This window comes from Grampus griseus (genome assembly GCF_964374135.1).
Source record: "Grampus griseus genome assembly, chromosome: 1".
Lineage (NCBI taxonomy): Eukaryota > Metazoa > Chordata > Mammalia > Artiodactyla > Delphinidae > Grampus > Grampus griseus.
The window spans coordinates 55,687,919-55,713,485 of NC_139017.1; the positions used below are offsets into that span (position 1 = coordinate 55,687,919).

The 25,567-nt window shown below is 39.2% G+C and overlaps 2 protein-coding genes across 2 annotated transcripts in view; one reads left to right on the forward strand and one right to left on the reverse strand.

Annotated features, from left to right (window-relative positions):
• ANKRD45 (ankyrin repeat domain 45) overlaps positions 1 to 25,228 on the reverse strand; it is a 45,219-nt gene extending 19,991 nt beyond the window's left edge. Inside the window, exons 1-2 of the mRNA XM_082665446.1 lie at positions 24,863 to 25,228; positions 16,425 to 16,592 (exon numbers count right to left, since the gene is read on the reverse strand). Of these exons, the coding sequence (XP_082521572.1) occupies positions 16,425 to 16,592; positions 24,863 to 25,214 (520 nt within the window). The 5' untranslated portion in view covers positions 25,215 to 25,228. The remainder of the gene's footprint in view (positions 1 to 16,424; positions 16,593 to 24,862) is intronic.
• On the forward strand, positions 8,711 to 10,166 carry TEX50 (testis expressed 50; the record flags this gene model as incomplete). The annotated part of the gene is made up of 2 exons (XM_082659398.1): positions 8,711 to 9,034; positions 9,954 to 10,166. 2 exons carry the CDS (start codon positions 8,711 to 8,713, stop codon positions 10,164 to 10,166), a joined length of 537 nt encoding a protein of 178 aa, XP_082515524.1.
• Positions 25,229 to 25,567: the final 339 nt, after the last annotated feature.

The window sequence follows — 25,567 nt, forward strand, 5'->3', positions numbered from 1 at the left end:
AGAGGGAAAAAAAAATAAATCACCTTCTCCTCTTCTGTGTCAAATCTCCTGCCTCTCACTTATAATAAAGACAGTTGTAATTACATTTAGGTCCCACCTGGATAATCCAGGATAATCTCCCCATCTGAAGATCCTTAATTTAAGGATCTGCAAAATCCCATATGAGGTGACATTCACAGGTTCCAGGGATTAGAACCTAGATATCTTTGGCAGACTTTTTTCAGCCTACCACAGTCGGCCCTCTGACCTCCCAAAACTCCCACATATCCCCCATGCAAAATACATTTACCCCATGCCAACATCCAAAAGTTTCAACCCATTACAACATCAACTCATGTCCAAATGCTCATCTAAAATATCATCAGCTCAAAAGTCTCATCTCATCATCTAAACAAGGTATGCATGAGACATTAGTATGATCCATCTATCTTGGGGTAAAATTCCTCTCCATCTGTAGACCTGTGAAACTAGAAAACAAAGTTCTCTGCTCCCAAAATACAATGGTGGGACAGGCATAGAGCAACAGTTATAGATAATGCCATTCCAAAAGTGAGAAATTAGAGGAAAAAAGGAGTCACCACACTCCCAAGTAATTTTGAAATCCCACAGGGCAAATTCTATTAGGTATCAAAGCCTGGGGATAATCATCTGTGGTGTAAGGCTCCATCCTCTTGGCCTGCAGCTCCAGCCTGAGTCATCCTTCCTTTTTCATGAAAGACAGCACGTTTTTGCAGCTGAATAGTTTTGTCAGTCACAGCTTCAAACCCACCATTCATGTTGCAAACAGAATTAATTCCCTAAACTGGAATCCAAGGTTTAGGTTTTGGCTCCACCAGCTGGGTGACCTGGAGTCAGTAGTGGCCCCAGAATTTCAATACAGGATGAAGTTTAGCAGAGGAATTAGCTGGAAGAGGGGACTAAGGGACTTGTCATAGAACTGCATTTATATAATAAGCACACCGATTTTACTAACAGCATATATTTATTTGGGGTAGCGTGGTAGAGAAAGGAGCTTACTGCAAGCATCCTCTTAATGCCACCATAGCTGTCTTACTGCATTCAGGCTGCAAAATACCACAGACTATGTAGTTTATAAACAACAGAAACTTATTTTTCACAGTTCTGGAGGCTGGGAAGTCCAAGATCAAGCTGTCAACATGGTTGCAGTCTAATGAAAACCCTCTTCCTTTATTGCCAGCACCTTCTCACTGTGCCCTCACATAGTGGATGGGGCTAGGGAACTCTGTGGGGACTCTTTTATAAGAACACTAATCCCATTCATGAGGGCTCCACCTTCATGTCCTAAGCATCTCCCAAAGGCCCCACTTCCTAATACCATCACATTGGGCATTAGGATTTCAACATATGAATTTGGGGGGAACACAAACTTTCAGACCATAGCAATATCTTAACCCCACTAACCTCAGTTTCTCCATCTAGAAAATGGAAGTATTATAGCACCATCCTCATAGGGTTGTTGTAAGAATTAAACACAATGTATTATAGTATAATGCATGCAGACGTCTTGACACAGTGCCTGTCACACAGTAAAGCACTCAATAAGTTTATTATTATGTCACTCCTCTCCTCAAAACTCTGTAAATGACTCCCTATTGACTACTGAATAAAATGTGGGGCCTTCCAAGATCTATCTAGCCACAAACTATCTTTCCAGCTTCATCCCTTGCAACATTCATCCAGAGACCCTGTCCATTATTTACCCCCTGTTTCCTCTGCTCCCAGGCTCACTCCTTCAGTTTCTCAGGTCTCTGCTCAAGCATCACCTTAACAGAGAAGCCTCTCCTGATTGCCCTCTATAAAATAACACACTCTCACTTGCTGGCAACTTCATAACCCCGTTACCACTCTATTTTTCTCCATAACACTGCACAGATACATAGATTTAGATAATTTTATTTTCTGTGTCTCCCTACCACAAAGTAAACTCCATAAACATAGTTTTATGCCTAGTTGTGTATGTATTCTCAGCTCCTAGAATGGTAGTTAGCACATAGGAGGTGCTCAATAAATATTTATAAATGGTTGTCTAAAGGTTTACACAGAATTTCTTTGCTTATTATGTTTCCTCAACCTAAAATGCCCTCTCTGCATTGCCACCCACCAAAATTCTACTCATTCTTCAAAGCTTACTTTAAAATGCACTTCTGTGAAACTCCTAATTCCCCCAGGTAGATCTCATTGTTCTATCAATTGTGACATGATTATAATATGATTTAGCTCTGAGTTTAATCTGTCTTGTAGTTTTTTGCTTCTACCTCTAGACTGTAGGTTCCTTAAAGGCAGAGTCTGTGTCACCTTCTTATCATATATCATGCAGCCTCACCATCTCTTTTTCACTTACCACGCCAAATTCCCCACCCCTCACCCACTACCTGATAGTACCACATTGCCACCAAAAAGATATAGGTCAAAAGGGGGAGGGACTCAGCATTTGCTTGACTATTTGAAGGGAAGGACATTCCAGAATGAAAAAAACAGAAGCAGATGCTAGGTTGTATGAAATGATAACAGCTATAGCTACTTTGTAAGTAGATGTGAAAGTACCATACTTCAAAAGGGTTGGGGAGGATCTTCAAGATGGCAGAGGAGTAAGACGTGGAGATCACCTTCCTCCCCACAAATACATCAAAAATACATCTAGAAGTGGAACAGCTCCTACAAAACACCTCCTGAATGCTGGCAGAAGACCTCAGACTTCCCAAAAGGCAAGAAACTCCCCACGTACCTGGGTAGGGCAAAAGAAAAAAGAAAAAACAGAGACAAAAGAATAGGGATGGGACCTGCACCTCTGGGAGGGAGCTGTGAAGAAGGAAAAGTTTCCACACACTAGGAAGCCCCTTCACAGGTGGAGATGCGGGGGGGGGGATGTGTGGTAAGGTTCGGAGCCACAGAGGAGAGAACAGCAACAGGGGTGCAGAGGGCAAAGCGGAGAGATTCCTGCACAAAGGATCGCTGCCAACTAGCAATCACCAGCCTGAGAGGCTTATCTGCTCACTTGCCAGCTGGGACTGGTGGGTGCTGGGAGCTGAGGCTCGGGCTTCGGAGGTTGGATCCCAGGGAGAGGACTGGGGTTGGCTGCTTGAACACAGCCTGAAGGAGGCTAGTGCGCCACAGCTAGCCGGGAGGGAGTCCGGGAAAAAGTCTGGACCTGCCTAAGAGTCAAGAAACTTTTTCTTCCCTCTTTGTTTCCTGGTGCGTGAGGAGAGGGGATTAAGAGCGCTGCTTAAAGGAGCTCCAGAGACAGGCGCAAGCCGCGGCTATCAGCGCAGACACCTGAGACGTGCATGAAATGCTAAAGATGCTACTGCAGCCACCAAGAATCCCATGTGCAAGCACAGGTCACTATCCCCACCTGCCCTCCCGGGAGCCTTGCAGCCCACCACTGCCAGGGTCCTGGGATCAGGGACAACTTCCCCAGGAGAACACACGGGGCACCTCAGGCTATTGCAACGTCACGCCAGCCTCTGCCACAGGCTCACCCCGCATTCGAATTATAACTACTGTACCCCTCCCTCCCCCCAGCCTGAGTGAGCCAGAGCCCCCTAATCAGCTGCTCCTTTAACCCCCTCCTGTCTGGGCGAAGAATAGACGCCCTCAGGTGACCTACATGCAGAGGCGGGTCCAAATCCAAAGGTGAACCCCAGGAGCTGTGTGAACAGAGAAAGGGAAATCTCTCCCAGCAGCCTGAGGAGCAGTGCATTAAATCTCCACAATCAACTCGATATACTCTGCATCTGTGGAATACCTGAATAGACAGCAAATCGTCCCAAAATTGAGGCCGTGAACTTTGGGAGCAACTGTAGACTTGGGGTTTGCTGTATGCAACAGACTAGTTTCCGATTTTTATGTTTATCTTAGTATAGTTTTCAGCACTTGTTATCATTGGTGGATTTGTTTACTGGTGTGGTTGCTCTCTTTTTTTTATTAGTTTTTTAATTTTTTAATTTTAATAACTTATTTTATTTTTCTTTCTTTTTTTCCTCCCTTTTCTTCTGAGTGTGTGGCTAACAGGGTCTTGGTGCTCTGGTCGGGTGTCAGGCCTGAACCTCTGAGGTGGGAGAGCCGAGTTCAGGACACTGGGCCACCACAGACCTCCCAGCCTCACGTAATATCAATCAGCGAGAGCTCTCCCAGAGATCTCCGTCTCAAGGCTAAGACCCAGCTCCGCTCAGCGACCAGCAAGCTCCAGTGCTGGACACCCCATGCCAAACAACTAGCAAAACAGGAACACAACCCCACCCATTAGCAGAGAGGCTGCCTAAAAGCATAGTAAGTTCACAGACACCCCAATACACACTACTAAATAACCAAGAGATCACTGAAGAAATCAAAGAGGAAATCAAAAAATACCTAGAAACAAATGACAATGAAAACATGACCACCCAAAACCTATGGGATATAGCAAAAGCAGTTCTAAGAGGGGAGTTTATAGCAATACAATCCTATCTCAAGAAACAAGAAAAATCTCAAATAAACAACCTAACCTTACACCTAAAGCAATTAGAGAAAGAAGAACAAAAAAACCCCAAAGTCAGCAGAAGGAAAATAATGATAAAAATCAGATCAGAAATAAATAAAAAAATAAATGAAGGACACAATAGCAAAGATCAATAAAACTAAAAGCTGGTTCTTTGAGAAGATAAACAAAATTGATAAACTGGTAGCCAGACTCATCAAGAAAAGAAGGGAAAAGACTCAAATCAATAGAATTAGAAATGAAAAAGAAGTAACAGGGGCTTCCCTGGTGGCACAGTGGTTAAGAATCCCCCTGCCAAAGCAGGACACATGGGTTCAAGCCCTAATCCGAGAAGATCCCACATGCTGCGGAGCAACTACAGAGCCTGTGCTCTAGAGCCCGTGAGCCACAACTACTGAGCCCGCGCACCTAGAGCCCGTGCTCCTAGAGCCCGTGCTCCCAACAAGAGAAGCCACCACAATGAGAAGCCTGTGCACCACAACGAAGAGTAGCCCCCGCTCACCGCAACCAGAGAAAACCCGTGTGCAGCAACAAAGACCCAATGCAGCCAAAAATAAAATAAATAAAATAAAATAAATTTTAAAAAAAAGAAGTAACAACTGACACTGCAGAAATACAAAGGATCATGAGAGAATACTACAAGCAGCTATATGCCAATAAAATTGACACCTGGAAGAAATGGACAAATTCTTAGAAAAGCATAACCTTCCAAAACTTAACCAGGAAGAAATAGAAAATAAAAGCAGACTGGTCACAAGTAATGAAATTGAAACTGTGATTAAATATCTTCCAACAAACAAAAGCCCAGGACCAGATGGCTTCACAGGCGAATTCTATCAAACATTTAGAGAAGAGCTAACACCTATCCTTCTCAAACTCTTCCAAAATATAGCAGATGGAGGAACACTCCCAAACTCATTCTATGAGGCCACCATCACCCTGATACCAAAACCAGACAAAGATGTTACAAAGAAAGAAAAATACAGGCCAATATCACTGATGAACATAGATGCAAAAATCTTCAACAAAATACTAGCAAACAGAGTCCAACAGAACATTAAAAAGATCATACACCATGATCAAGTGGGGTTTATCCCAGGAATGGAAGGATTCTTTAACATACGCAAATCAATCAATGTGATACACCATATTAACAAACGGAAGGAGAAAAACCGTATGATAATCTCAACAGATGCAGAAGAAGCTTCTGACAAAATTCAACACCCATTTATGATAAAAACCCTCCAGTAGGCATAGAGGCAACTTACCTAAACATAATAAAGGCCATATATGACAAACCCACAGCCAACATTGTTCTCAATGGTGAAAAATTGAAAGCATTTCCACTAAGACCAACAACAAGACAAGGTTGCCCACTCTCACCTCTCTTATTCAACATAGTTTTGGAAGTTTTAGCCACAGCAATCAGAGAAGAAAAAGAAATAAAAGGAATCCAAATCAGAAAAGAAGAAATAAAACTGTCACTGTTTTCAGATAACATGATACTATACATAGAGAATCCTAAAGATGCTACCAGAAAACTACTAGAGCTAATCAATGAATTTGGCAAAGTAGCAGGATACAAAATTAATGCACAGAAATCTCTTGCATTCCTATACACTAATGATGAAAAATCTGAAAGAGAAATTAAGGTAACACTCCCATTTACCACTGCAACAAAAAGAATAAAATACCTAGGAATAAACCTACCCAAGGAGACAAAAGACCTGTATGCAGAAAACTATAAGACACTGATGAAAGAAATTAAAGATGATACAAACAGATGGAGACATATACCATGTTCTTGGATTGGAAGAATCAACATTGTAAAAACGACTATACTACCCAAAGCAATCTACAGATTCAATGCAATCCCTATCAAACTACCAATGGCAGTTTTCACAGAACTAGAACAAAAAATTTCACAATTTGTAAGGAAACACAAAAGATCCTGAATAGCCCAAGCAATCTTGATAAAGAAAAACGGAGCTGGAGGAATCAGGCTCCTTGACTTCAGACTATACTACAAAGCTACAGTAATCAAGACAGTATAGTACTGGCACAAAAACAGAAATATAGATTAATAGAACAGGATAGAAAGCCCAGAGATAAACCTACACACATATGTCAACTTATCTTGATAGAGGAGGCAAGAATACACAATGGAGAAAAGACAGCCTCTTCAATAAGTGGTGCTGGGAAAACTGGACAGCTACATGTAAAGGAATGAAATTAGAACACTCCCTAACACCATACACAAAAATAAACTCAAAATGGATTAAAGACCTAAATGCAAGGCCAGAGACTATAAAACTCTTAGAGGAAAACATAGGCAGAACACTCTATGACAAAAATCACAGATCTTTTTTGACCCACCTCCTAGAGATATTGAAATAAAAATAAACAAATGGACCTAATGAAACTTAAAAGCTTTTGCACAGCAAAGGAAACTGTAAACATGATGAAAAGACAACCCTCAGAATGGGAGAAAATATTTGCAAACGAAGCAACTGACAAAGGATTAGTTTCCAAAATATACAAGCAGCTCATGCAGCTCAATATCAAAAAAAACGAACAATCCAATCCAAAAATGGGCAGAAGACCTAAATAGACATTTCTCCAAAGAAGATATACAGATTGCTAACAAACACATGAAAAGATGCTCAACATCAGTAATCATTAGAGAAATGCAAATCAAAACTACAATGAGGTATCACCTCATACCAGTCAGAATGGCCATCATCAGAAAATCTACAAACAATAAATGCTGGAGGGCTTCCCTGGTGGCGCAGTGGTTGAGAGTCCGCCTGCCGATGCAGGGGACGCGGGTTCGTGCCCCGGTCTGGGAAGATCCCACATGCCGCGGAGCGGCTAGGCCCATAAGCCATGGTCGCTGAGCCTGCGCGTCCGGAGCCTGTGCTCCGCAACAGGAGAGGCCACAACAGTGAGAGGCCCACGTACCACAAAAAAAAAAAAAAAAATCTACAAACAATAAATGCTGGAGGGGGTGTGGAGAAAAGGGAACCCTCTTGCACTGTTGGCGGGAATGTAAATTGATACAGCCACTATGGAGAACAGTACGGAAGTTCCTTAAAAAACTAAAAATAGAACTACCATATGACCCAGCAATCCCACTACTGGGCATATAACCTGAGAAAATCACAATTCAAAAAGAGTCATGCACCACAATGTTCATTACAACGCTATTTACAATAGCCAGGACATGGAAGCGACCTAACTGGCCATCAACATGGATGGACAAAGATCCGATGAATGGATAAAGAAGATGTGGCACATATACACAATGGAATTTTGCTCAGCCATAAAAAGAAACGAAATTCAGTTATTTGTAGTGAGGTGGACCTAGAGTCTATCATACAGAGTGAAATAAGTCAGAAAGAGAAAAACAAATACTGTACGCTAACACATATATATGGAATCTTAAAAAAAAAAATGGTGCTGAAGAACCTAGGGGCAGGACAGGAATAAAGACATAGAGAATGAACTTGAGTACACTGGGAGGGGAAAGGTAAGCTGGGACGAAGTGAGAGAGTGGCATGGACATATATACACTACCAAATGTAAAATAGATAGCTAGTGGGAAGCAGCCGCATAGCACAGGGAGATCAGCTCCATGCTTTGTGACCACCTAGAGGGATGGGATAGGGAGGGTGGGAGGGAGATGCAGAGGGAGGGGATTTGGGAGGATATATGTATACATATAGCTGATTCACTTTGTTATACAGCAGAAACTAACACACCATTGTAAAGCAATTATAGTCCAATAAAGATGTAAAAAAAAAAAGCGTTGGAAAGGATATAGGTAAGTTGTTTCCATGAAATTCTATTACGATAATTACAATTTAAATTTATTAGCTAGCAAAATATTAGTAAAGTATTTGTTTTTCAGAAAACTGAAGAGGCTCAAACTATTCTGGAAAAAAACAAGAAAAAGTGTTCCTAAGAAATCCAAGGTGATTGGCTAGGCAACACCTTTTCAGTCCAGTGTGGTTCTCTATGACATCACTGAATTTATCCCTGAATCACTATGACTGATGATGTTACAGTGATCATCAGTGTATATTTTGCTGACCAGTAAAAGTATCTTCAGTGCTTTGACTGGAACACCATGTTAACTAATACTCAGGGCATTTCTGCTCTGTCTGTAACCAATTTTTGACTATAAATGCTTTTTCCATTTGAGAAAGAAAGATGCCTTCTCAAGGACTATCCCTGATTTTTCCTCTGTTGTTTCTCTGCTTCTTCAGGGAGAGTTTCTGCATTTGTGATGGTACTACCTGGACAAAGGTTGGATGGGAGATTTTTCCAGAAGAAACACATCATTTGAAAGTTAAGCCTTCTCCATCTCACCGTCTACCTTACCCTCTGAACAAACTATGCTGCAATTTTGCTAGTACGGATATATTTCAGTGTCTTTTACATCTTATTTATATTTTAGTACAAGTTCTCTTTTCCATCCTGTCTGTTTTATCTGCTCATTACCTGTGGCTGAAATGGAAGAAACACACAAAAAAGGTGAATTAGTGATGCAAATAATAATAGTTATAGAATATCAAAGAGTTTAAAAGATAAGATTATCATCTTCTTTGAGAGAAAGAACCATGTCTTATTCTTCTTCATAACCTCCCCAATTTCCACCATTCATCCCCAGCATGTAGCAGTTTCTTGCATATGTCAGGTGTTCAGCAAAGGTGTACTCAATTAGAAGGTCCTTAAAATAACCTGTTAATTTTAGATCGATTATTTTAAGTTACGAAACACACCAAGAAAGTAGTGAGCTACAGTGAATAGAATGCATAGGAAGTGAAGGTATCTGTCTGGGCCCTTAGGTAAGTCACTGTATCTTTCTCAGCTGCCTGATCCATAAAATTAAGGATATGGAACGACATTTTGTTAGATCCCTTCCCGATCTGTCTAAGAAAGCTAAGTATACAAAAGTCGGCATGTCTTTTTTTAATGGACTGCAAACTAATTTCTAATTTTAGTATAACTTTCTGGAAAATAGCACTCTTAAACTAATTTCCCACTTTGCCAGTGACACCATATTTTGAGGCAATCTTAAAAGCTCATTGACCTTCACAACAATTAGATATTTATAAAATTACTATGACTTTATCACATTATACCTTAAGGTTGTTTAGTAAAGGAAAATATTTTACTAATATTCAAATAATTCCTCCCAGCAGAATGCTCTAATCACAGAAAGTACTTATTAAATGTTTGCCGATGGTGATAATGATCGCTATAACCTTATACAAGGGCATATAAAAAAGAGCATTTCTTCTGCATTTATACCTTTCATCTACAGTAACTTTTTCTTTGCATAAATAACTAACATGTGGTATTTGGAGTTTAAGTGTATATATCCAGAAAACAAATTTAATTTGAACTACAGTAATAAAAAAATCTCTAATATGTTTTTTTCTCCTTTTAACTGAAGAAACAAGCCTCCTTAGATACAGCTGGTAATGATCTAGAAAGCCAGCCCATCTATGACATTGACCAAATACTCTGCAGACCGGTGGCCACAACATCAATGATCCCCAAGTACCTGAATCAGGTGTCCCATCATCCTCCAGCTAAGAAAGTCAAGCACCAAAAACTAAAGGGGAAGAAGAGTGAAGGAGAAGGAGCCAGAGGATACTAGACATATCCATATGCAAATATAGCTCAGTCCATTATGAAGACTACACAAGAAATCTATTGCGAGAACTCATGTAAGGACAAAAATCGTTCTTTGGCATCCTTTGTAAATTTTTTGCCAGGTTCTTTAAGGAAACCTTCCAACAAAGTCTGGATTGAACAGTTATTTCTATTCAGCTAAAGCGGCTCCACACTCACTAAAAGTAATGGGGAAAGACTGTATACGATCACTGCTTCGTGTTTAAGTGCTTTGTCCTTTTCAATGCGTTCGATTACTAATCATTAAGCAATGTGTAGAACAGAATCTTCATTTAGTGTTTCAGTAAATCTCTGATTTAAATAATATTTGTGATTTTTCTTAGTTTCCTGAGCAAATTTTATGGCCACACTGAGACGTTTAATTTCCCATCTCATATTGTTAAAATGGTATGGAAATACTAAGGAACAGATTAATTTTTTTAAGTATAAATGTTTCCATTTTCAGTAAAATAAATGAGGAATTAAGTATCAACACTTTTTTAATTTCAAGCTTTTGTTGATAAGATGCCTCAGTTTTTTTAAATATTCCACACTTTTGTTGATCAGTCACCTCAATTTTATTTTAAATATGGTTTCCATATTTTCCAAACAAAAGCTGAGAGACTGGTCTGAGACTAGGACAGATTTTCTTAACAACATGTTGAAGAATCCCAGAAAAATATACCAGATCTATAATATACCTCCCATCAATATAAGGGGAAAAAAACTTTTAAAAAAACAATCCTTTGTACAGTAATAGATAATGCTACAGTCTTTATAAATAACAGAAGAGAACAGTGCCTGCCTTGGGTTATTGTGGATTATTAAAAGTTTGTTTATGGTTCCACTTTCCACTCCCCTACTTACTTCCACTCTTGCCTAACCACAACCCTACTCCCACATGTCCATGAATGTCTGCTCCATACCTTCAGAGCTCTGAACTGTCAACTAATTCCCTCTAAGAGAACACTTATATGTATCTCTATTAATGGAGGACCCTTGAACACTTCAAAAGTCTACGAACCTCGAAGACCCAATGAAATTTATCTCTAATAGTCAAATTTTCAGTAGTATAGAGGAGTCTCTTGGGTAGGGAGTCCTCAGCCCCATAAACCTCTCATCATTAGAGCAAGAAATGGAAGTGGTTTATACTCTTGTTCAGTCTGAATTAAACAAATGTTACATTTTATGTTGCGTAGTTTGTGTTTTGACATTTCACAGCTACATTACCATGAAGCGCCAATCCTTGCAATCCCATCATTGATCTGGAAACAGAAGACTAGTTTATAGTATTATAGTCTTCTTATCTTCATCACTAGGAAATGGTAGGTCTAATTCCCCTAAGACTGTAAGGACCCAAACTAAACAGATGGACATGAGGGAGATGGAAAGTGGGGCAGGCACGCGGCCTTTAGCATGACCGTTGGCTTGGCGGTTAGAGGTCCCACTCTGCCAACAGTCAGCCTCACAGTGGTCCTCATGGCAGAGAGTGCAGTGAGAGGTGGATCGCGTCCTTCTCCCTCGGGCCCTCCAGGCCCTCTGGCTTCGTGCCTGGCAGGTGAGCTGGGAGGCCCAAGGACAGGCTGAGGGCTATGTCCCGCAGAGCTCCAGAGCACTCGCCAAAGCCGCCCACTGGCCAGGCCCAGGCCTGGAAGCAGCAACGAATCTCTCCCCCATCCCCACCTCCTCGACCAAAGGGCAGTGACATCTCCATGGGTCCCGGCCACTGTTTGGGTGCCCTGAGGAGTCAGAGGGCCAGTTGGGTCCTGGGCACCTGACTTCCTCAGTGATGACGGCTGGGCAGGGTCTGGGGACCTGGCCCTAAGCGTTCCGCCAGCTGAGATCTGCCTCCTCAGCCGGGGCTGGGCACTGGCGGGAGGACTCAGACTGGGTGGTGGACAAACGCTCCCCGGCAGGGTAACCGGCTCATGCAGGGACCCCTCCTCTTGGCCAGGCCTGGACCTCAGAGGATGAAAGTACAGCCTTGGGATCTTGCCCTTGTCAGAACACAGAATAATGTTTATTTTGGTGGAGGTTTACAGGAACATCATGACCTGACCATGACCTGACCTCAAGAACAAAGAATCTGACACCAAGACGTTTGCAACAACTAACCATGACCCTCCCTCACCTTTCCTATAAAAGGGCTTTGCTGAAAGCTTTCAGGGAGTTCGGGGTTTTTAAGGTATAAGCCACCCACCTCCTTGCATGGCCCTGCAATAAACCTTTCTGTGCTCCAAACTCCAACGTTTTGGTATTGTTTGGCCTCACTGCATGTCAGACACAGGGACTTGCATTTGATAACAAAACCAATGAAACTTAACACCATAAGCCCCAAACTTTCAGAAAAGTTACAGCAAAATTTGTTCCTGGATTGTGTTTTCTAAATGCCATGGGTCATTCTTCAAAAATGGATTTTACACAGAACTAGAACAAAAAATTTCACAATTTGTATGGAAACACAAAAGACCCTGAATAGCCAAAGCAACCTTGAGAACAAAAAATGGAGCTGGAGGAATCAGGCTCCCTGACTTCAGACTATACTACAGAGCTACAGTAATCAAGACAGCATGGTACTGGCACAGAAACAGAAATATAGATCAATGGAACAGGATAGAAAGCCCAGAGATAAACCCATGCATATATGGTCACCTTATCTTTGATAAAGGAGGCAAGAACATACAGTGGAGAAAAGACAGCCTCTTCAATAAGTGGTGCTGGGAAAACTGGACAGGTACATGTAAAAGTATGAGATTAGAACACTCCCTAACACCATACACAAAAATAAGCTCAAAATGGATTAAAGACCTAAATGTAAGGCCAGACACTATCAAACTCTTAGAGGAAAACATAGGCAGAACACTCTAGGACATAAATCACAGCAAGATCCTTTTTGACCCACCTCCTAGAGAAATGGAAATAAAAACAAAAGTAAAAAATTGGAACCTAATGAAACTTAAAAGCTTTTGCACAGCAAAGGAAACCATAAACATGACGAAAAGACAACCCTCAGAATGGGAGAAAATATTTGCAAATGAAGCAACTGACAAAGGATTAATCTCCAAAATTTACAAGCAGCTCATGCAGCTCAATAACAAAACAACAAACAACCCAATCCAAAAATGGGCAGAAGACCTAAATAGACATTTCTCCAAAGAAGATATACAGATTGGCAACAAACACATGAAAGAATGATCAACATCATTAATCATTAGAGAAATGCAAATCAAAATTACAACAAGATATCATCTCACACCAGTCAGAATGGCCATCATCAAAAAATCTACAAACAATTGGGCTTCCCTGGTGGCGCAGTGGTTGAGAGTCCGCCTGCCAATGCAGGGGACGCGGGTTCGTGCCCCTGTCCAGGAGGGTCCCACATGCTGCGGAGCAGCTGGGCCCGTAAGCCATGGCCGCTGAGCCTGCGCGTCCGGAGCCTGTGCTCCACAACGGGAGAGGCCACAACAGTGAGAGGCCCGTGTACCACAAAAAAAAAAAAAAAAATCTACAAACAATAAATGCTGGAGAGGGTGTGGAGAAAAGGGAACACTCTTGCACTGCCGGTGGGAATGTAAATTGATACAGCCACTATGGAGAACAGTATGGAGGTTCCTTAAAAAACTACAAATAGAACTACCATATGACCCAGCAATCCCACTACTGGGCATATACCCTAAGAAAACCATAATTCAAAGACAGTCATGTACCAAAATGTTCATTGCAGCTCTATTTACAATAGCCAGGACATGGAAGTAACCTAAGTGTCCATCATCAGATGAATGGATAAAGAAGATGTGGCACATATATACAATGGAATATTACTCAGCCATAAAAAGAAATGAAATTGAGTTATTTGTAGTGAGGTGGATGGACCTAGAGTCTATCATACAGAGTGAAGTAAGTCAGAAAGAGAAAAATAAATACCGTATGCTAACACATATATATGGAATCTAAGAAAAAAAAAAGTCATGAAGAACCTAGGGATAAGACAGGAATAAAGATACAGACCTACTAGAGAATGGACTTAAGGATATGGGGAGGGGGAAGGGTAAACTGTGACAAAGTGAGAGAGTGGCATGGACATATATACACTACCAAACGTAAAATAGATAGCTAGTGGGAAGCAGCCGCACAGCACAGGGAGATCAGCTCGGTGCTTTGTGACCACCTAGAGGGGTGGGATAGGGAGTGTGGGAGGGAGGGAGACGCAAGAAGGAAGAGATATGGGAACATATGTATATGTATGACTGATTCACTTTGTTATAAAGCAGAAACTAACACACCATTGTAAAGCAATTATACTCCAATAAAGATGTTTAAAAAAAAAAGGATTTTATATTATATAATGTGAATTTCACCTACAATAACTATTCATGAAGGGATCAATTAAATTCTTCGCTATTTTCTTTTTGCATATATATATATATATATATACATATATATATATAAAATCACAAAATCGAAGGTATTGACAGAAATAATGCCCCTAGAAAATATTCAATACAAGTGGACAATTACGTATAAAATAATCTACAAAGTATAACTCATCTTTCTCTTCCCAAATATGCTACCTTCCCTCAATTTCCTTACTTCTATTAATTCTCCCAGTACCCTTCTCATTTTACTAATAAGCAAGCTCCTTATGGCTGCCATATGAATCTTCCTAAATATCACTCTAAACCTCTGCCTCGTCTACGTAAAATCTTTCAGTGGCTTCCAACAGCTACAGAAATGAAATCACCTTAGCCTGACATTTGGGAGTATAATCTGACAGTAATAATAGTAGCATCATTCTTCGAGTGTGATCACACACAAGGCGTTGTGCTAAGTGCTTAATATCATCTCATCTCATTCTCACAACGATGCCCGCAAGAGGTAAGAACTATTATTGGCTCCCTTTTCTGGAAATTAAGACTGAAGTATAAAGAATTTAAGTATTTTGTCCAAGGTCACATAGGTTTCAAGTAGAGACACCAGTATTTAAACTCAAGCAATCTGATTCAAAAGCCCATGTACTTCTGCCTGTGTCGTAGCCTAGCTGTGTAAATTATGACTTGCTATTCTAGTAAGGCAATCTCATCACTTCTTCCCCAACATGTCACTTTCATTCATAAGATTTTGCTCACACCCTTTCCCCTTACACTGTGTATGCAAATCCCACCCTTTCTTCAAGGCCCACCTCAACTCCACCATGCTCTGACTTCATGTTCTCTGACCACCCCACAGCATGTACCACTTGCTCTGCCCCTTTTAACCCTTAATTATAGTCTTTCTGATATTGTTATTTAACTCTAGAGTGTGTCTACAGGTTATCATCCCTCGCCTAACAAATGTCCAGAGGGCAGGAACAATTAATTGTACCACAACGGTGCTATGCTCATAGTGGGCATTTAATAAATGCTTGCTAAAAAAACACAAATGCAGATAACTATGTAAAATGAATGCCATGAACTTCCTTAGTACTAGTTTTTTAACCAATGTTTGTATGCCTACATAATTACACAGGTATATCTTCGTGAAATCTCTAAGCTCTATTCTACAGGATTACGGAAATGATGTAAGAAAAATATTAGTGAAACTCAAAACAGTACATAGTTTTTTGACCTTTGATTAAAGCATAACATACATATAGAAAAGTGCAAAATTTATAAGTGTACAGCTCAATGAATTTTCACAAATGAGCACACCTTGTAAACAGCAACCAAATTAAGAAAAAAATATTATGCCCCAGAAGTCCCCCTCATGCCACAATGATACCTGCTATTCTGACTTCTACCACCATAGATTAATTTTGCCTAGCAAACCATTTTAAATTATTACAATTGTTTCTACCTGGGGAATCAAATATATTCCTCAAGTATGCCATTTTTTTTAAACATTTAAGAAATGGTCCACTCTGCCTAGGTCTCTCAGAAAATGGCCTTGAACATATTTTATACACATATTCTTATAGAAAATTATTGGTGAAATTGTTAGAAGGTGATAAATCAACCAGCTTCCAACCAATATAGTTTCTATTAAGTACAATGTTTTAGGTCAATAGCAAAATAGCAACAACAACAACAAAAAAGGCAGATTTCACATATTATCACCACCAGTGACTATGGTTAGGCCTACAAATAAAACATCTTGATAGAAGGTGAAAATGTTTATCACCTCTTTGCTTTGTTAAATACATAGCCTATAACCCTGTAACTTGAGTCAGTTTTCTACTTTCTACTTTCCTACCTTGTGAGCTCCTTACCTGCCCGGTCCAGGAACTCAACACACTCAGTCTGGGAATACCGAGCAGCAACATCTCGAGCTCGCTCTTCCTGGAAGTTCAGAGATTCTATATCAACATCCAATTCCACCAGTGCTTTCAAAGTTTCCAAACGACCCCAGGCTGCAGCACAGTGTAGGAGTGTGTAACCTAACAAATAGAATGAGGATGGTCAGATCAAGAAGACCGTGCTGTTTTAGGCTATTTTATGGACTAGAAAATCACAATGGCAATCAGGTATTGAACAATTACTACAGGCTAGGCACTATTCTAAGTGCTTTACATACAGTAAATTCATTTAGTTCATAAAAACCCCATGAGGTCAGAACTATTATAATCCCTATTTTACAGATAAGGAAACAGAGGTCCGGAGAAGCTAAACTTGCCCAAGGAACACAGCCAGTAAATGATGAACACAAGGCACCAACACAGGCAATCTGAACTCTGAGCTCTTCAACATCTTCTTAAGGAAGATGGCAATCTCCCTAACAGTCATCTACTGGAACACAATTAGACCTATGACTTTAGCCTAAGGAATCTGCATCAACTCTAATTACTCTATTATCGCTAACACAATCATACAAATTACTACAACTGGTATGCCTTTGGTTTGGAAATTAATCATTTGAATTAAAATGGAAATGATGACCTATCCAATTAGAAAGTTATTTCTAAGATTTACTGAGGCAACTACCATGAGATATAATTGTAAAGATGAAAAACATGGGCGGCATCTTTAAAATGTTTTCAGACTGGTTTAAAAAAATCAAGTCAAAACTGATTGTTTTAACTTACCCACGAGGATACATTTGTGATTCACTTAACTTGGCCAAAGAGTCATGTAGTACTACAAGAAGAGTTGAGCAGAAGAATGAACTAGCATGTATTAAATGTATTAAGTACTAGGTACTTTATGGGCTACTACTTCATTCAATCCTTCCACTAACACTATGAGGTAGGTTATTATCAGCCCCATTAAAGGATACAGAGGAAAGTGCAGATCAGAAAGACTATACCTTGCCCAAGGCCACACTGGTAGTAAGCAGCCAAAGCAAAATCAAACCCAGATCTGTTGCCAAATAAAAGGTTTATAAGGAAAAGGAAATAGCACTCAAATGTGTGCCACTGGTTAGAGTAGGGAAAGAGAGAACAAGGACTCCTCCACTTCCTTCCAGAAACCTCCCCCTTGGCTCCCTATTTACCACATTCCCACAGTCCTGGGTGTCAGACCAAGTTGTAAACTATCTTTGTCTTGAGGCTATCATAACCAGAAGGGATAATAAAGAATTAATAAGGAATCAAAAGGAGCATGACGTAAGCTACTCCAGGGTCAGCCAAAAGTGGAATTACCTCCCCTCTTTGGCCCAACTCTTTTTTTTTAATGTTACAACAGTGAGACATTTCAGAACACCAAGAGATAAAGACTGGCCCAAGAATATGATCATGGCTTTAGCCCCTACAAAATGGAGGGCCAAGAAATACCCAGATACCAACCCTCATTGTTCCTGCCTTCCGAAGATGCATTTCTTCAGCCAAACGGCCCAGGGCCCCTGGTTTGCTGGGAGAGGGGGACACTATCTACGGAAAGGACACTGCAATAGTAGGAGCAGGAGGCCATTCCAAATGAGATATTCTGGGTCCTGATATTGCTTTTCTCAAGGCTGAAGTTACAGGCCAGGCCAGCAATAACATCTAAATTTTTTTCCTATTTTTTTAATATACATAGTTTAAAAACAAGAAAACATGATTTCTAAACAGACACAGGCTTTGACCAAGGCATTTAAAACCTATGGGTTTAAACCATGGGTTTAAAAAAACCATTGTATGTTTTCTTTTTCCCCTTGTGAGAGATGGTGTGTTTTCTGGAAGAAAACACACAGATCTTTGTACTATATGAACCCCATAGCCTTCCCAGGAAAAGAAGAACATTTAAATAAGATGATTTCAAAAGCATCCAGACAAGAAGGGGATTTTCCTAAAGTTCTCCCATAATATTGGCAATGAGTATTTGATCCCAGAAGAGAGATACAGAAGGCTACATTTAGAAATCCCAGCAGGAAGAAAGGGACCATAAATGGAATTCTGAAAAATTGGGATTGGTTCTAAGAGAAAAATAATTTCTTTGTGCAAGACTACTGGTTACTAAATAGAGAGAGTCAACTGAGTAGATAGTTCACAGTAAGGCAAAAGATGAGACAAGAAAAAAAGTAATCTTTTTCCTCTATGCAGGCACTGTTCTGTGTGCTTCACAAGTATCAACTCATTTAATCCTCACTACAATCCTATGACGTAGGCACGAGTATTTTTCTCATTTATAGATGAGGAAACAAAAGCATGGAGAGGATAAGTACTTTTCTCAAGGTTGCTATAAATTGATGAAGGTCATTAATAAGGTCAAAATCCAAAAACTCCGATGATGATAGTCACAAACAAGTAATAGGCCATGGAACAAAATACTCACCTACCTAGAATATTTTTCACAATCTGCGTACCACCAGCAGTACCAGACTCTTTGAATTCCCCAAATCCTGTTGTTTCATGTCTCTATAACTTTGCATATGCTGCTTTTTTCTGACTGATACAGTAATTACAGTAGAAAAATAAAAAATAGAAGTATAAATTTTATATTTACTTAGCATTAATACTGGTATTTTGTAAAACTGAGTTCAGAATTCATTTTTTTAATTAGTGTAACTAATACACTTTACTTTTTATTTACTTTTTATTTGTTTTTTGGCTGTGTTGGGTCTTCATTGTTGCATGCAGGCTTCCTCTAGTTGTGGCGAGCGGGGGCTACTCTTTGTTGCAGTGCACGGGCTTCTCATTGCAGTGGCTTCTCTTGTTGTGGAGCACAGGCTCTAGGCACGCGGGCTTCAGTAGTTGTGGCACATGGCCTTAGTTGCTCCATGGCATGTGGGATCTTCCCAGACCAGGGCTCAAACCCGTGCTCCCTGCATTGGCAGGTGGATTCTTAACCGTGGTGCCACCAGGGAAGCCCACTAATACACTTTAAATACAAAAATGTATAAACATAAGATATCAGATAAAAGCATAACTATCAAATAGGAATATTAAGTATATATTGTCATTCTATTAGCAATATAAATTGTCAGATAAAACAAATCAAAATTAAAGATTAAAAAACAAATACTAGGGACTTCCCTGGTGGTACCGTGGTTAAGAATCCGCCTGCCAATGCAGGGGACACGGGTTCGAGCCCTGGTCCGGGAAGATCCCACATACTGCAAAGCAACTAAGCCCTCGCGCCACAGCTACTGAGCCCGCGTGCCACAACTACTGAAGCCCGCGTGCCTAGAACCTGTGCTCTGCAACAACAGAAGCCACCGCAATGTGAAGCCCACGCACCACAACAAAGAGTAGCCTCCACTCACCACAACTAGAGAAAGCCCACGCAGCAACGAAGACCCAATGCAGCCAAAAATTAATTAATTAATTTTAAAAAACGCAAATACTATAAAAATGAAGAAACTATAATCATGAAAATTGCAAATAAAACATTATTTGATTTTTTAAGTGTGTCAATGGTATCAACAGGATATTTCTGTACAAATTTTTTCAGCTACTGAAGTTTTTCTCACTCAACATTAGTTGGAAGTAGTTATAAACCAATACCAAATATTTTCCTTCGAATTACCTCAACTCTAATTTTAAAAGAGAGAGATATCTCCGAACAGCTTTTTGCTTTTTTGATAGAACTGCAATCTTTTTATTGAGAGTAAGTTGTAATCTTTATCGCCAAAGAAAACATTGCTGGTTCATATTTGTCTTTTTTAGTTTCCACATATACAGAGAGAGATTCCATTTCAGTTTCCTGATCAATTTCAAAACTATGAGATTCACATTCTACTTGTTTGGGAAGTTTGTGAACTTAAGAATTATTCTTACAATAGAAATTTTGTAATACCACAATATGGACCGTTTAAGTTTGTAATCTTCAGTTTGTCTTTTTATATACACTGAGCAATTAAATCATTGAAATTGTTCTCAACCCATAAATGACTCTGATTTCATATTTTTAAATACCAAATAAAACTATTATATCTATAAAAAGGCCAGTATTTCATTACCTAAAATAGTGGGTAAGTATACCAGAATAACAACAATATTGTAACACTAAAATCTGATACTACAGTTACTATACTGCCTGCCATGACCAATCCTTCAACCTCCTTTGTCTAGTAAACTCTTGGTCATTCTTCAAGATTCAATATATTGGACTTCCGTGGCAGTCCAGTGGTTAAGATTCCGCGTTTCCACTACAGGGGGCGCGGGTTCGATCCCTGGTCAGGCAACTAAGATCCCGCATGCTGCGCAGTGCAGCCAAAAAAAAAATTCAATATAGTGCCTCCTCTGTAAAGCCTTCCTTGACCTTGTCCAACACTTCCATGTAAAGTTGACTAATCTCTCCTCTGAGCTATCACTGTACCCTGTCCCACTGTATATTAACTATCTATTTACACATCTGTTTTCTGCTAAACTGTGAACTTGTCCAAGTTTGTTGAATTCATTCATCTTTCCCAAGTTCCCAGCACAAGACCTGGCTAGTCCTCCATCCTTAACAAATGTTTGCTGATTGTATGGAAAGACAGAGTTTAAAACAGTAATTAGTTCTGATCATGCCTGTTTGAGTATGGCCAGGTTTAGAGACCAAAGCCTTGCCAGAACCAGAGGAGGTTCCACCATCAATAAACTGCAAACTGCACACACCTGTCCTTGGCTCAAACAGAAAAAAAGGCACTTCCCAATACACCAGAAGTCAGCAGTACAGAGAGCTGAGACTGTAAGAACTGTTTCATTCTCCTCCCTTTGGATCAAAAGTGTCCAATTCTTCAGTATTTAAAAGGAAAGGAAATCCTGAAAGCAAATGTGATCCATCAATCACCTGGAAAATCATTTTCCTTCCTATCCATCTGAGTATCATCCACAAATAAATGGCATACATCTTCTTACTTTAGAGATATCTACCTGCAGTTCTTCAACCAGAAGTCCCTTAATTTTAGGCCAATGGCTTCTTATGTTCCAAAAATTAATAGTGTTCACATATACGCACACAATTATCATCCTTTAAAAAAAAAAGAAAATTCTGTCATTTGTGACAACGTGGATGAACCTCAAGGGCATTATACTAAGTGAAATAAGCCAGATAGAAAAAGCCAAATACTGCATGGTATCACTTATATGTGGAATCTAAAATAAAAATTATAAGTTAAACCCATGGAAACAGAGTAGAAAAGTGGTTACCAGGGGCTTGAGGGGTGGGGTAAACAGGGAGGGGTTGGTAAAAGAGTACAAACTTTCAGTTACAAGATGAAAAAGGTCTGAGGACCTAATGTATAACATGATGACTATAGTTAATAACTATATTGTATAACTGAAATTTGCTGAGAGTAGAACGTAAATGTTCTCCCCCCAAAAAAATGCAAAAAACCCTGAATTGATCTGTTCTCCCACATCAACAAGCTCATGGGAACTGAGTCAATACCAACCAAACAAGAAATTTACTGGTAAACTGTAATGTAATTCATTATTTTATAATGATTAAAATAATAATTGCCAAATTGGTACAATTAGGTTTGCCAGTTCATGCATACTTTCCATTATAAAATCATCTTCATGGAATGCCAAATAAGCTTAGAATTTCCCAAATCATCAAGTCCTGGTTCCTTTTAATTTACCAGTTCTCTCAATTTCTCTCCTCTCCATTTTACTATAAGCAGCAAGAAGCAAGCAGGATGCACCTTCAACCTCTGCTAAACAAGATTTCATGGCAAGCATGATATCAGAATGAAGAAATGGATTATCTTAGAGCACATCATCAAACTTGAAAGACTGTACACCTATATCCACACACTGGAAAATACCTAACAAGAGGATGGCAATACTCATATCAATTAGTCAGAACACCACCTTCCTTGAATAGTACTAGAGGCACACTGTCAGATATTGATTTGGGGCTCTCATTTTCTTTGATGTAGTATGATTTTAGATATTACTATCAGTCCCATTTTTTGGGTGAAGAAACTGTAGCATGGAAAGGTTATATAATTTGCCCAAGTCATAGGTAAGATTCAATACTAGGTAAGTTTTTTTGTTGTTTGTTTGTTTGTTTGTTTTTATTAATTTATTTATTTTTGCCGTGTTAGGTCTTCGTTTCTGTGCGAGGGCTTTCTCTAGTTGTGGCAAGCGGGGGCCACTCTTCATCGCGGTGCGCAGGCCTCTCACTATTGCAGCCTCTCTTGGTGCGGAGCACAGGCTCCAGACGCACAGGCTCAGTAGTTGTGGCTCACGGGCCCAGTTGCTCCGTGGCATGTGGGATCCTCCCAGACCAGGGCTCGAACCCGTGTCCCCTGCATTAGCAGGCAGATTCTCAACCACTGCGCCACCAGGGAAGCCCCAATACTAGGTAAGTTTGCTTCAGGTTTTCAATAGCCTTAAGGAAGGCTTCTTCTGTTCCTATTTCCCTAAAAGCTTTCATCATGAACAAGTGCTGCATTTTCTTTCAAAAGACTTTTCTACATCTATTGATATGATCATGTGGTTTTGTTTATTTAATCTTTTAATGTAGTGAATTATACTAACATTTTTTTCTAATGTTAAAACCATCCTGCATTAATGGGATAAACCCAACCTAGTCCAATAAATGTTTTAACACACAATCTTAGATTCAATTTGTTAATATTTTATTTAAGATGTTTGCATCTGTGTTATATATGTTTGCATCTGGCCTATAATTTTCCTTTCTAGTGCTGTCCTTAACTAGTTTTGCTATAAAAGTTATCTCTCATAAAATAAGTAGTTTTCCAACTCTCTTTACATTCTCTGGAACCTTTGTATCAGCTAGAGATTACTTTTTCCCTACAAGTGTAGTAAACCTTACCTTTTAAAACATTTGAGTTTGAAATTAGGTGGGGGTGGGACAATGAGGCAGATTTTGATTACTTATTCAATTTTTTTAAGTAACTATTGTTCTAGTCAAGTTCCTAGTTTTTTCTTGAATCAATTTTGGTAATTTATATTTTATTGGAAAATTGTCCATTTCATCCAAGTTTTCAAATGTACTGTCATGAAGTTGTTTATGATATTTTCTAGGAATTTTTTAAATCTTAGTTTTTCCTGTGTGAATGCTTCATTTTTAAAATTCCAAATGTTGTTTAAGCTCTCTCTTTCTTATAACACATATCAAAAACTATCAATATTATCAAAGGTTTTTCAACTCTTTTTCACTAAACCAGATTTTGGTTTTGTTGATTCTATTGTGGTTTTTTGTTTGTTTGTTTGTTTGTTTTTTGGTGGGTTTTTTTGGCTGCACTGTACAGCCTGCAGGATCAGGGATCTTAGTCAACAAGGGATCGGACTGAACCTGGGACACCTGCAGTGGAAGAGTGGAGTACTAACCACTGGACCACCAGGGAATTCCCTCTCTATTGTTTCTTTATTTTCAATGTCATTATTTTACTCTATTATTTTCTCTTCTTCTTTCTTTGGATTTTCAGTTGTTCTTTTTCTAACTCCTTGAGTTAAATACACTGCTTTCTAATTTTCAATATTTCTTATATTCTAATATATGCATTAAATTAGAATTTTAATTTTAGTTTTATTCCACAGGTTCTGACATAACTAGATCCTGTTGCCACTTAAGTATTTCATAATTTCTATTATATCTTTTGTCACCAACAGATAATTTAAAGTGTGTTTTTGTTTCCAAAATTATAGGGATTTTCAGTTATCTTTTTGTTACTATTTTCTAATTTTATTTTATTGTTGTCAGAGACCACAGACTGCATGCTACGGATTCTCTGGTATTTGTAGACACTTCCTTTATGGCCTAACATATCAATTTTTTAAATTGTTCCATGTGAGCATGAAGAAAATGTATAGTCCCTATTTGCTAAAGATCATTGTTTTATTTTCTACAATGACCATGTTTTATATTTGCAATCTGAAAAAACAAGTGACTGAATTTAAAGAGTTAATTGGATAATGACTACAAAAAATAAATCTTCAAAGGAAAGAGATAATAATATTATTGAGCATTTACTGTATACCAACTTTATATTTATCATATTTAATCCTCATAACCTATAAGGAAAACCCTATAAAGAAAATACAATCATCCCCATTTTGTAGATGAAACAGAGACACAAAAAGATTAAGTAACTTGCCCTAGTCACACAGCTAATAAATAGTGAATTCTGTGTTCTTAACTACTATGCTATACTAAATACATCAACATGCATATACACACATTCATATGTGTGTATACACACACACACACACACACACACATAACATATACAAAATATAAAGCAGGCACATCAAATTTATCCAAATTTAAAGATAATACATAGCATCTTTAGGCAGTCATAAGTAATACTGATAAGAGAAAAAAGACGAAATACCTCTGGTGGTTTTTTCATTCAGATTCACACCATATTTGGCTAAAGCTCTAATCACATCACTTTGCCCAGCCATGCAAGCTGCATACAACAAATTTCTCCCAACAATGTCTTCTTCCAAGAGTAACTGCATGGCCTGTTCATGGTGAGGGTTCTCAGGATCCTCAAAAATCTTCTGCAAACCTTCTACATCCCCTGTGAGAGCAGGGGGTAAGAGGGGATTAATGGTGGCAGTTTCCTCTGCTTCTCTGGATTCTTCTTCTTCTTCATTATCATCTTCTTCCTCTTCTTCTTGCTGTGAGAAAAATATTGATTTTTCTGAACTCTCTGACTCTGGGGGTCCTTCTGACTCCATTAACTCCAAAATACCTGAGACCAAAAAAAGTAATAGAAATCTACTCAAACAAATCGTTATTTGTTTATTTATTTGTTTGATCACTCAACTGACATTCAGTCAACTGAATGAAATGAAAGTACTTAACTGGTTCAAAATAAACCAGTTATAAAATAAGATACTGCATCCATTCAATCAATAAAGTTTATTGTGCACCAACACACTGCCTGAATATATACTAAAATGCTGAATGTGTGATGTAAACAGTAAATTCAGTAGGAACAGGAGAAGAAATATCAACCTGGGTGAGATTCATTAGGAAAAGATTGAAAGAGAATGTTAAAGAGGCTCACCTGCCTAAACAAGGGTCCGTG